Raw genomic sequence first — 13,763 nt, forward strand, 5'->3', positions numbered from 1 at the left:
CACTGCTATGATTCATCCACTTCTAACTTATCACAGCCTTTGGCACGTTAGTTGCTAATCAGCAGTCGACGTGTTCATTTTTCTCTCGTTGCAATTTTTGTATCTCGTCGTAACCCTATCATGTCCAGTAAGAGAAATAAAACTGCTGATGAAAATTCCAACATAAAAAAGAAGGTGAGGAAACCTTTAAGTTTAGATGTTAAAATGAAGGTGATTAAAGCATATGACAAAGGAAAGAAAGTCAGTGAAATAGCACGAGAAGAAAAACTATCGCATTCAACTGTTTCAACAATCATAAAAGATAAATCGAGAATAACGGAGACAGCTAAAGGGGCAGTTAATATGGCATGTACAATTTTAACGAAAAAAAGAGAAGGGCCAATTCATGAAATGGAGAAGCTTTTAATGATATAGATAGATGATCAAATCAACAAGAATATTCCTCTCAGTTTGTTTATGATTCAAACAAAAAGCACACAACCTATTTGACAATTTAAGGAACAACAAGATAAATACGGCGAGCATACATTTAACACTAGTAAAGGTTGGTTTTATCGATTCAAAAGCCGATTTAACTTACATAACATACGAATAACGGGAGAAGCTGCTGGTTCCAATTTTGAAAGTGCTGAAATTTTCAAGAAAAATCTGAAAGAGATGATAAAAGATGAAGGATATTTGCTAGAGCATATTTTTAATGTAGATGAAACCTGACTGTTCTGGAAAAGAATGCCAGAACGAACTTACATTCACAGAGGAAGCTATATCGGCACCTGGTTTTAAGGCATTTAAAGAAAGGATTACACTTCTTCTTGGAGGAAATGCTGCTGGTTTTAAATTAAAACCATTTCTTGTTTACCGTTCACAAAACCCCAGAGCTTTGAAAAACACTGACAAGAATAAATTGCTGGTGTACTACAGAAGTAATCCCAAGGCTTGGATGACAATTATTTTATTCGAAGACTGGTTCTTAAATTGTTTTATTCCAGAAGTACGTGCCTACTGTCTTGAAAAAAACATTCCTTTTAAAATTCTACTGCTGCTTGCAATGCTCCAGAACATCCTCTTCACATCAGCGATTTGAATGAAAATATAAATGTAATGTATCTACTGCCCAATACAACAGCTGTGATTCAGCCTATGGATCAAGGTTCGATTGCTACATTCAAGACAGAATGAAAACTACATTTTCTCAAACAATAACAGCAATGGACAGCGATGCTATAACATTACGTGAGTTTTGGAAAAATTACAATACTAAACAATGTATCCAGAACATTGGAACTTCATGGAAGGAAGTATCGGAACAATGTATGCGAGGAATTTGGAAGAAGTTGCTACCGCAGAAGACACTAGAAGAGTACAATGAGCATAGTATGTTAGGTCAAATTGGTGAAGAAATCGTTGAAATTGCAGAAAACTGGATTTAGAAATCAATATTACTGGTATAGAAGAATTAGCAGATCACGAAGAAGGTGAACTGACTGATCAAAACTTGATTTTCCGAAACGAAAGAGTTGTAGGAGAAGAAAGGAATAACGAGGAAGATGAAGAAGAGAAGTCATTAAAAAAATTACTGTAAAAGAATTAGCTGAAGTATTTTCTAAACTAAATCAAGGACTTCGGCTACTCAAAAATATGGATCAAGACACTGATTGCTTCGCCAAAGTCGAAAAGCAAATTCGAGAAGCAGTCAGGTGTTATCACAAAATATATGAAGAAAGAAAGAAAAACCCCAACAGACAACATTAACCAATTTTTTTATTTCTACTTCCAATCGTGAGAAACAATCATATCGTCCAAATAAGTGACAGTTACTCACCTGTTTAATTAAAGACACTGTTAATAAGTTTTTTTTGTTTATGTTAACTAATATTTAAAGGAATTTCAAAGTAAAGTAAGTGCACCATTTTTGATATGCGTTTATGTATTTTTTTCTTAAATTTTTCTTTCTTAATTTTGTATTTATGTATTTGTATGTGCTAATAAATAATTTATAAATGTTTATGTAAGTTTATACATTTTTCACCATTTTAAGTTATACAGAAACTTAATTTATGAAAATATTATAACAGAAATCAAACAAATCAAGAATTAACAAGTCCTCGACTTATGACGGAGAAGTTGGAACGTAACCCCGTCATAAGTCAAGGACTACTTGTATATATTTTTTTGTAAATTACAAAAATGGCACATATCAAACAGAAACAAAACAAGAAATTGTCTTATTTAAGGCAAACAAAGCAGTTTATTATTTTGTTTATCTATTTAATGTCCACTGTTTCTTGTTGGAGACCAAGACAAACAACATTTTTGATCATAGAATTTTTTTTCAGCAAATTTGCATCCTCAGATTGGAAAGGAAGGAAGAATTGACTTCATACTCCCTGGCTTTCATACCGAGAAGAATGTAACTTATATTTTGCTATCAGTGGAGGGCAAAAAGGAGAGAAAGATTAGAAACTATGCAGAAGTTTTGAAAATCCCAGGAAATAGTATAAGGGCATCTGATACTGATGGAGGATAGTTCTTACCTAGTGCAAAGTTTAAGGAAACCTGTGTATCAGGCTCATTTTCCTAGGATGGTAGCATCTCCTTTTGTTTTTGTGCTTTTATTATGTAGAATAACAAATATGTGGCATTCTTGCCTTCGTAATCAGCATTTTCATTATGACAAAATGAGAGAAACAATCATAATAATCTCACATAATTGTAACCTACTTTTTTTGTATAGTAGATATGTATAAATTTCGTAAAATGGGACTTTGAAACTGAGTTTCATCTATATGAGATAAAACATTTTTGAAATCCATTCACATTTCTTAGTGCATTTGTATTTCTAATAGTACCAAAACTAGCATGAGGATGACTAGCCAACCTGCATATCTTGATAACATCATTCTTAAGGAGCTACACAGAAATACTCAACAGAGTAATTTCATATACTGTATGTCATCATAATCATTACGCTACCAGCAGTCATACTGAGAGTTTTGCTTTGAATGTTGATAATGGACACAAGTAGTCGTTGAGTTTTGGAATAACTACCCTGGGAACAGAGAACATTAACTAAGGAAAGAGATGCAGAAAAAGGATGAAAGGAAATGAAAAGACAAGTTGAATTCTTAATTGGCATATTGATCTTTTTTTTATCTACTCTCTAAGAAAAGACAGTGAAAATAATAGTGAAGGGCATAGAACGTATCAAGCCTTAAATTTCAGTGAGAGCTGGTATGTGCTCAAAGTAAATGCAAGAGAGATAATCTCCATAAAGCAAGATAATATTTAGACAACTTTTTTAAAGGATTAAATAGTTGTGAACATTTTATATAAAAATGATTATATTTCCAACATTTGAAACATATGTAAACAAATTTGGACAGAATCTCATCCTAAACTCACTGTTCAGATTTTTTTTTAACTTCTGTGATAATATTATCTAAACACTTCAGTAAATTTTTCTGCAGAAGAAAATGTGCATATATATATACTGGAAATGTGAAATTAAATTTCATGTTGTGAACTAAAGAACACTGAAAAGTTTCCTTATTTAGCAATGCAAGTCATCTGAGGATTTGAGCATAGTTTTCCCAACAGAATGAGAGCATTTTGCAAAAAAAAAAAAAAAAAAAAAAAAAAGTCTCTTTCTTCCCCTGGCTCTCAAAATGTATCCAGAATATAAATTTTCAATTAAATACAGTTTCTTTCTAATTTGGCCAAATAATGGACTGGTGATGTGCAATATATAGTCTCTCCTAGCCAAGTGAACTCTACTTTGTGATATAGACTGTTTCCACAAATGTGGAAACAACCAACAGGTCGGAAGTTCAAATCCCACCATGGGCATAGATGTTTGTGATTGTCTTTAGGTGGGAGATGAACTTCACTGCCTGGTGTGGACCACCACACCACTTATTGGAGGCCTGAAATGGTTTGATAAAGTTCCATGTTTAGCCACTAGAACAGGGTTTCTGGACTATGTAAAAATAAATAAATTTGTAAAAAATATAAAATAAAATTACACAATAACCATAGTAATAAACTTTAATGAAAGTACTGATATTTTGTGCTAAAAATAACAATACATCATCAGTGTGAAACAAGCAAATCAAAGAACAAGCATATAATGTACATACAACAATCAGTTTACCAATTAAAAACAGTTGCCACAGGAGCTAAAAATTAATATATAATATTAAACTATTTTTGATGTTTACATAAAATAAGTCTCCTTAATGGTATCTCCACCTTAATAGAGTAAGGAGGCTTGCGTGCACCAATGACTTCAAGAGCTATGCCAGCAGCAGCTAAGATACAGGCAGGGCCTCTCTAGCTGGATAGGTTGAGAGGCCATATGAAAGGACAGACTACAGTGGCGAATTCTCCATGCTTGCTGCGCAAGCTCATTAATTGAGAAAGAAGTAATATTTATTTGTTAATAAATGCATGCATTTATAAGCATTCCATTTAGTCTTTTATTTTTGTAGACAGAAGACGTTTTAAGCTTGTGTGGCAATAATTGAGGTTTGCATTGTGTATCGAAGGCCGACGCTAGTCAAGCTACCTTGGCTTGCTCAGTTGCAGGAGCATCCAGGTCCTCACTTCAGCACTGTGATTTCATGCACGTGCATAGCCATTTCTGCTCCCTCCATGTCATCTCACCTTGTTGCTTAAACACGGGCCATATGCAGTTCAAAGTAGCTCTAGCCAGTGAGCTTCAGCCAGCCTTTACAAGTGTGTTGCTTCAGAAAATTAAGTTACAACCAACTTTTTATGACAATGTTATTGACCAGTTCATAAAGAAGAACCTAGGGTAGAATTTGTATTCAAGTAGTTAAATTGAAAAAGATAGAGTATCATTTGTAAAATAAATGTTTGCATTTGTATGATTAAATGTATATAAATTTCTAAATACAGGTAACCCTCATATAACGCGGTACTTATACAACGCAGTCTAAAATTGTAGTAGCCCTAATTAATAGAGCAAATAATGTGTGCTTCTCTCCCTCAAGCTTACAACAAGAACTTCTCACTATCAAAGTTTTAATGGAATTGAATGTTAGAACCCTCATCAAATCCAGCAGCGACCCCTATGTTCCAAGAAATATATATACTAAAAGTATAAGGGATTGGTATCTTGGAACCTACTGGTAGAATTTTGAAGAAGTATCACTATATTCCCACATATTTTCCTATCAACAAAATTTCTCACCTGTTATCATCTAAAAAAAAAATTGTCACCTCTATCTTTAGAGGGTATTTATCAGATCCCTTGTGAATGTAATTTGACATACTTTGTGCAGACAGGCCCGTTTCTACTGGTTCTGTAGAAAAAAAAAGAATTAATGAACATAAATATTACAATGAATACACGAAACCTCAAAAGTCTGGTCTGGCACAACATAGTATTGATACTAAACACAGTATCCTGTGGGATGAATTTCATTTTCTCCAATAGAAGCAGTTTTAAATATGAACAACATTTTCAAAGAAATCTGCGAGGCTCTTTTACATCGACCAAACCTGAATTGGAACAATTGTCTCTCTCTCTTCCAACAGTTTGGGAGATTCTCATTTTATATAAAATCATAGTTTAATATTATTTATTAACATTAATTTCTAGCTTGCAGCAACTGCTTTTAATTAGTCAACGGATTATTGTATGTACCTTGCATTCTTGTTCTCTGATTTGCTTGTTTCTACATAATGATATACTGTCATTTTCAGTACAAAATATCTGTACTTTTGTCAAGGTTTACTACTGTGGTTACTGCATAATTTTGTTGTTCATAGTTATACCACAGGTACCTTTCAAGATTAAAAAAATATAAAATTAATAATAAAATAAAATAATAATCCTTAGCCAACCCATGGTATGAATGTACTATCGGTTTAAAAAACCTTTCAAAGGTGGGAGCATAAAATAAGCCATAGGATCACCCTCTATATGATCTGCTATGGCTTTCCTTTCCTGAATTTGCTGCCTTCATTTCTGCTTTTACTGCCCTCCTGATTCAGATGGCCATGATGGCCAGAAAGCTGTTTATTGCAAGTAATTAATTAAACTGAATTATCATTATTGGAATCTTCAGTGTTCATAATTTAAAGTGCTCCCCTCCTTTTTTCTAACTTCAGGTTCAAGCTGAAAGGAAGACTGAACTATTTATCAGTCTTGATCTAACACAAATTGTTCATCTACCAACTGGAATACCGGATAATCCTCACTATTCTCCCAACACACTAGAATATTCTTAATTACCACAATCTCCAAATATGCTATTTTATAGATATTTGCACTTCTCTCTCAGAAACTAAACCATAATTTTATCCATGTTTCTTTTTCAAAAATCATCTGTTTCGTGTTCTATTATAAAATCTCTCATGATATGTAACTTATCATGTTTGCTTTTACACATTTTTCTAAGGAGATTGTACTTAAAGAAATGTCAAATTTTGTAATAATCTTATATTTGTAATAAATTAACCATGAGCCTTTGTTAAAATAATGTGGTGCATGAATGTCATCATGTAACGCGGTTAACTCATGTCTAATTAGTAAGTCTAATTCCAAGAATAGTGAAGAATTCTAAGAATTGCCATCTATGGCAATTTCAAAAGACGTGCAAAGTATGACATCATCATGACCGAATGTCAATACGTGACCATATATGGAAGTTCCAAGAGATGCATGAATGCATACAACAAAAGTCTGGGCCTATATATAAGGTAAGATGTCAAGGAAGATGTTGTCTTAGGGTTTTCACCTTCTCTTACCTGGGTTCACCACCATGTGAAGTCCAATGTCAGTAATCGAAAGAGAAGCATCATAAGTCTTAGGATTCTTCTACCTCCATGTGAGACCTGTTGTCGGTAATCGAAAGATGAGCATCACAAAGTGCAAGGGTCCTAAAGGGCATAGAAAAATCGATGACTCGGACAAAAAAGAAATTTGGCAGGAAATCAAGAACGATGTGATAACCTTTTACACCTTTTTCATGGTTCACATAACTGAAATAATTAGAACTGGAATACAGCCTTTGTTCCAGACTAAATTAAAGTCCCTCAATACCAACCAAGCTCTAGCTCTCCAACAAGTGAGCTAAAGTAGCCCAAGATAAAAATTCAGAGTACATTCAATGGTTTAAGTCAAAAATCCCAGCTTCTTACTCAACCTGAAACAGCCCAAAAATGTAACAAAACTAACAACAAATTCAAAGTAGACTTTGTCTGGACCAAATGTAAAAAACTTGACTCCATCTTACGTAGTAATCAAGCATTCTGGTCCCTACCTAATACCATTAGGCAAACTTTTGTCTTTTTTCATCCCACATCCTGTGGTAATCCTGGTATCCAAGACAAATCATTTCTCACTAGACCACAACTACTCGTAGCATGGCACTCCCTCCACCCCACCTTTTGCCAGAAGGACATAAAAAAAAGTAGTCTTGAAACTAATAAATACTGGAGTCCAACTGATCCTTCCAGTTTACAAAAAATTTGCACTCCATAATTAAAACCCATCACCTATACAAGGTACCATACTCAACAGGCATCTACTCAACTGCATGGAATCACGACTTTATCCAGCTGACTTATCTTTCTAAAAAGGAAGATAAGTCAGCCATTAAACTACCACAGATTGTTCTTACCTCTCTCGAAAATAATGGAGAAAGGCATTAATGGTCAGGTTCTTCACTACCTGAAGATCCATCAGTTAATTAGTAATTACTCCAATATGGATTATGCCATTCCAGGGCAGACCTTCTTGTGGATTCCATTTGATTACAAGGTACATTATCACAAGAAATTATATTTTTGTTTTAATCCATACCCAAGCAAAAGCATAAACATCAAGTAACTTTATGACTAGTCTACTTCTATAGAGGCTGTTGACTTCACATCAATTGCCTTAGTATAGTATCTCAAAGCAAAAACACTATGGGAAGGTCACCATCCAGAATTGATTTTGATTTTCTTTCAATTGGCTTCAACATTCTTGCTAACTTTACTCACCCTTCTGACTCAATTTATGGAAAAATTTGGAGAAATGTATGTGGTGATTCTCAATATTTCCAAAGCATTTCATTGAGTCTGGCAGCAAGGCTTCTTACCAAGCTTCTATCTTATTGTCTCCATCCTGCATTCTGTGACTGGAATGCCAGCTTCCTCTCTGGTTATTTACGGCATATTCTGATGGACTGTTTTCTGTTATCAGATTTCCCAAAGCTTTGTGTTCTCACCCTACATTCTTCCTCGTATACGTCATGAACACTGATCGACTCACAGCATTACTCCTCAGAACTGGAGTGAAGTTATTCTAGTGAATTTCAGTACTATCAAGACAATCCTGCTATTTCTAAAAAAGATCCTACTTCACTTCCACACACTTTGAATAATGTTCCAATATCTAGACAAGATTAATTTTCTCTTCTTTAGCCTATTCTGGCATAAACACATTCATAGCTTCCTGCTTCTAAAAATCTTAGTATTTTTTTGGTTTGTTTTTATTTTGTTCAAAGCACTACTTCTCTACTGAACAACTAATGCTTTATGAATCCAAAATCCAGCTGACCTTGAATACTATTCTTATAGTGATACATCCAAACCTCCCAAAGAATTTGATTGTATACAGAAGAAAGAGATTCACCTGATCCACCCTCTCTCAAAGACTTCCTCTGGTCACTTTCTCATAAGCACCTCATTTCCACATTATACTTTATTTATAGGTATTTCCATGGATGCTGCTCCACCAAAAACTGTCCAGTACATTTCTCTACTTTCCTCTAATTCTGTAAGAATCTCAGCAGACAATGTTAAGTATACACATTTCAACTCCAAATTTATTGAACCAACTGCCTCATCTTCTTCCTTCATTCAGCCTATGCTTTTCTTTGGAAAACTTTTCCCTTGTCATTTTTCTCCAATGAATATAACCCCATCTTTACAAGAACTTGCTGATTCTTTCTTTCTCCTTAACCACTTGCCCATACAATGGCACTGTTATATTCTAGGTTTTGTAACCTCTCATATGAAAATCATAAAAATTTTATAAATAGTTTACCATTTCTTTAAACATCAGTACTACAGTGGGTACAATAATTAAAAAAACTCCAGAAAAAATACTGACACTTTGTTTTCATGGATTTTTCAAAACTGTCTGAATTAAATATTATGTGAAAATACTAGTGGTGGTGGTGGGCAGTAGATGGCATTAGTATTTTTTTTTTTTTTTTAATTTATTATTGGTGGTGGATTATAGTTTTTGTAGTTGGTGGATTGAGTGGTGGAGACAGAGTTGTAGAGTAGGTGCCCTCCTTTCATGAGTCCTTTGGACTCCCTGGAGGTGTTACATCATAATAATAAATATACTGTATATAACTTAAAAGTAATAATATAAAGTAATGAATTATGGAGACAAACCTACCATATAATCCATGGTCTTCTTTCTCTTCTTGGTTCACAGAAACGTTTAACTATAATATTATAAATCCAAGTAAATATAAAAATTATAGCAAACTGATAAATAAAGCACTTTTTTTTTTCTTAAGTATTATCTGATCTTATTCAGATGAATAGATCAATAACAATTCACTCCTGATATACAGTAGTGTGTGATTGTCTACTTAACTGAAATAACACTCTAAACAGAATTAATATCATAGATTCTTTAATTTCACATTACTAGTGAACAAATACAACCACTGAAACTATTTTTTTCTTTTCTTTTTTTTTTTTTTTTTAAATGGCGATCCCCAAAATAAAAGGACAGCCTACTAACACTCTGTCTCTAGACATGGATGGTTAAGAAAGCAAGAATGTTATTGACAGTTCAGCTATTTGCATGTTGTATTTTTTTCAGAATATATTTTCAACAGAAGCATTTCCACAGAACAGCAATAGAATGGAAAAAAAAACTATTCTGCATTTGGAGTTTCACTGTGAATGGGTGATCGCTGATGTATCTTAACATGAAAAAATTAATTAGGAATCATATCTAGGATATTTTTGGTACAGATCACTTGAGCACAGCAAGTGATCTGTACCAAAGCACAACACAAATCTGTATATAAAGACAGCTACAAAAATTCAATGGAAGAATAAAGAAAACAATTATAATGAAGATAGCAAAAGGAGGCTCTTGAAGAAGTTTACAAATGAAGGAAAGAATAATGTGAACAGAATGAGATAACAAAGGCAACATAAAAACTCTGAAGATAACAATATTCTGCATGTATAGAGTGATTCATGCAACTTCTTTGAAGGATTATAAAATGAGATAAGCAGTGACAGAAAGAAATGAAAGAAAATATTTAAAAGGAATGCAATCAGGATTCCTCTTCTTTTTGTGTGTAAGACTCTCTCACCTAAGAAAAGTTGTAAACAAACAGTACATTAGTAGTGTGAGTGGGATAAGTATTTTTAATTAATTTTATATTTTTTTGTATTTTATTTATATTTTTACATAATTCAGAAATGCTGCTGTAGTGACCAAACATGGAACTTTTTCAAATCACTTCGGGCCTCCGATAAGTGGGGTGGATCTCACACTGAGTAATGTAGGATTCAAACCTGCAGCCTACTGGATGAAAAGCAGATATGCTAAGGGCTGACAAATCAATACTTTTTATAATTATTAACAGGCCACTCCATGCAGTCTGAAAACTTATTGCAGGAAGCCCATACTAACCACAATGACTATCACACCTTTCCTTAAACTCATTTATTAAATAGATTACTCATGACCACTTCTGGTAACCCATTCCACTCAGTCACTACTCTCCTTGCAAAAAATCTAGTCCTCATATCCTTGTTTACCACACCCTTCACATGACCTCCTAGGTTCATGCCCAAGCATGTTAAAAAATTTATTTGGCATCTATTCTATAAAACCATTTTAGTAACTTATCTTTCTATCATACCCCCTATAACTTAAAATCTTTGCCTACAGACTTTGAGTCTATCATTACAGGGAAAACTCCACAGGCCAATCACTATTTTAGTCACTTAGTTCTAAATCCTATCCACCATTTCCACATCATAAAATCCAAATGACCAAATCTACACACAGTAATCCTGATGCCATAATATGACAGCCTTATAAATCCTTGCCTCCTTTTCTCTGTTGGTCAGTATATTTCTTAACATCTAAGTAATCCTTTGAACTTCATGTCCACCACCACCACCAGTTCCTAGGTCTTCTTTCCTGCAGTACAATTCCATCAAATACATAGCTTGCACTCTTTTCAGCCGATTAAAAAAATAACCCCTGAAGTTTACCATCATTATCATCAGCTATTTCCTTTTATTTCTTATTTTATTTTAGACCAGTTATTTCCTTTTCATATCATTTGCAATATCATTAATGTACAAATTGAACAACAGAGTCCTATGGCACATCACTGGTCAGTTGCCTTCTCTTTGTTTCAACTCTACTGTATACTACTCTCTGATGTCTCATTAGCTTCATGTTCATTCTCATTTGCTTCAACCTATCTAATAGGATTCTGTAGATTCTAGACGTTGCAGAGGAATTCTACTGAATGCCTCTGCAAAGTCTAGTAATATCATGGCATAGCCATTTCCCTTATTCAACTCAAATGTCACTTTATTACAGTAAATTATTAAGACATGACATTCCCCTTCAGAATGCTATGCTGATCCCCATAAAGTATTATATCCTTATCCACTCATTTTTTTAAATTCTGTCTGTAATCTGCTATCTATGTCTTGGAAAATCTCCTTTATATAAAAGGATAATTATGCCCTCTTTCCACTCTTGCAAACTCTGCCAGTGTTTTAGCACTGGCAGAGAAAAGGATACAGTATTTTCAGAGGACAAAAAGTACAGAATGATGGTGGAGTGAGCTAATGATATCAGAAGAACTGAAGCCAAAACAAGCCAAAAATAAAGGGTGTCCCAAAATTCACGCAAGATTTAAATTTAGCACCATTTGTGCGGTAAAGTGTTGCCAACGAGAAAAAAAAAAAGACAGCGTGACAGCTGACAGTTCAGGGTTATTAAAAATGGAGTGCTACATGAAAGAACAATGCATTTTCATTGTTGAGCAATATTTTAAAAATAATGAAGGGTTGGCAGCTACAGTTCGCAATTTTAGTACAAAATATGGTCGGAATAGTGATTTAACTTCACCAATTGTGAAAAGATTAATTAAAAAATTCAAGGAAACTGGATCAATTAGTGATCTTATACACTCTGGCCTTCCTTCAACAAGTCGTTCAACAGAAAACATCGAAGCAGTTTGTGAGAATGTTGCTGAGAGTCCAGGAACATCAATTCGGCACCGTAGTCTTGAATTGGGCATTTCGAGAAGCTCTCTACAGCGTATTCTCACGAAAGATTTGCATCTTTATGCTTACAAAGTTCAATTGAATCAAGAACTGAAGCCTACTGACCACACACAGTGAAGAGAGTTCATTGAATGGATTATGGAACAACAACAAGTGGATGCTTATTTTTCGAACAAAATCATCTTCAGCGATGAGGCTCATTTTCATCTTGATGGCTTCGTTAATCGACAAAATTGTCGCATTTGGGGTTCAGAAAATCCACAAGTGATTGTTGAGAAATAAATGCATCCACAACGTGTCACTGTTTGGTGCGGATTTTGGGCTGGAGGCATCATCGGTCCATTCTTCTTCGAAAATGCGGCTGGTATGGCAATAACAGTTAATGGTGCTCGCTATCGCAACATGATAATCCAGTTTTTTGTGCCTAAATTACAAGATATGGATGTGGACGACATGTGGTTTCAACAAGATGGTGCCACATGCCACACAGCCCGAGAAACAATTCAATTACTGCATGAGTCATTTCCTGGTTGTGTAATTTCCCGTTTTGGTGATCACAATTGGCCACCCAGATCATGTGACTTAACGTTGTTGGACTCTTTTCTTTGGGTTTTTTGAAGGACTAAGGTTTATGCCAACAAGCCCACGACCATCCACGCCTTGAAGGAGGAAATTGAGTGCTGTATCAACGAAATTCAGCCACATTTATGCAAAATGGTCATGGAAAATTTCGACGAAAGAGTGCGTATGTGCCAGCAAAGCCATGGAGGCTATTTACCCGATATGCTATTCCATGCATAACCCTATACTGTATACTTTATGAATCAATAAGAAATTACAATTTTTAATTAAAAACCTGTGTTTTCTATCAAAATTACTTCTTGAGTGAATTTTGATAGAAAACACCCTGTATATGAGAAGAGAGGGATGCCAAGAGTTCGTTTGAGGCTATATCACGTGAGATAGAGGCCCACAGGATGAAATACATAATTGGTTACTGCTCTAATCAAGGGACATAATGAAGCATGTAAATTGCAAGCACTGGAAAATTAGCACATAAGTGCAGGTCAAGTAATTATTGTGGAGGATTTCACTATGAGTATATAGATTGGGGGGACGAATTGTCATAGAGATGACAAGAAATGCAATTTACATAGCTAAGAGATAATTACCTGAGAAAACATGTAATGGAGGGGACACAATCAATGGAACTGTAAATAAAAGTGGGAGTGAAGGGTATTTCACATAATGATGGGAACTGATCATAGTATCAGAGAACTCAATAGTAACAAATCTAGCAATGGTGCCTTTGCTTGGGGAAAACAATCTTTTAGTCTTGATCAGGGAGATTCTCAGACATGCAAAATTTTCTGTTAAGAAGAGGTATGCTCAATTATAAAAGCATGTGATTATGACAAGCTGAGGAGTCTACTTTCAGCAGTCCCATGACATGA

General features: G+C 34.4%; 1 protein-coding gene across 1 annotated transcript in view; it reads right to left on the reverse strand.

Annotated features, from left to right (window-relative positions):
- Positions 1 to 13,763, reverse strand: part of LOC150100598 (store-operated calcium entry regulator STIMATE-like) — a 132,012-nt gene that overhangs the window by 80,335 nt on the left and 37,914 nt on the right. Inside the window, exon 2 of the mRNA XM_090401745.1 lies at positions 9,425 to 9,473. Within this exon, the coding sequence (XP_090257871.1) occupies positions 9,425 to 9,473 (49 nt within the window). The remainder of the gene's footprint in view (positions 1 to 9,424; positions 9,474 to 13,763) is intronic.

Source organism: Typopeltis vanoorti, chromosome 12 (assembly GCF_054136105.1).
Source record: "Typopeltis vanoorti isolate ZY-2024b chromosome 12, IOZ_Tvanoo_1.0, whole genome shotgun sequence".
Lineage (NCBI taxonomy): Eukaryota > Metazoa > Arthropoda > Arachnida > Uropygi > Thelyphonidae > Typopeltis > Typopeltis vanoorti.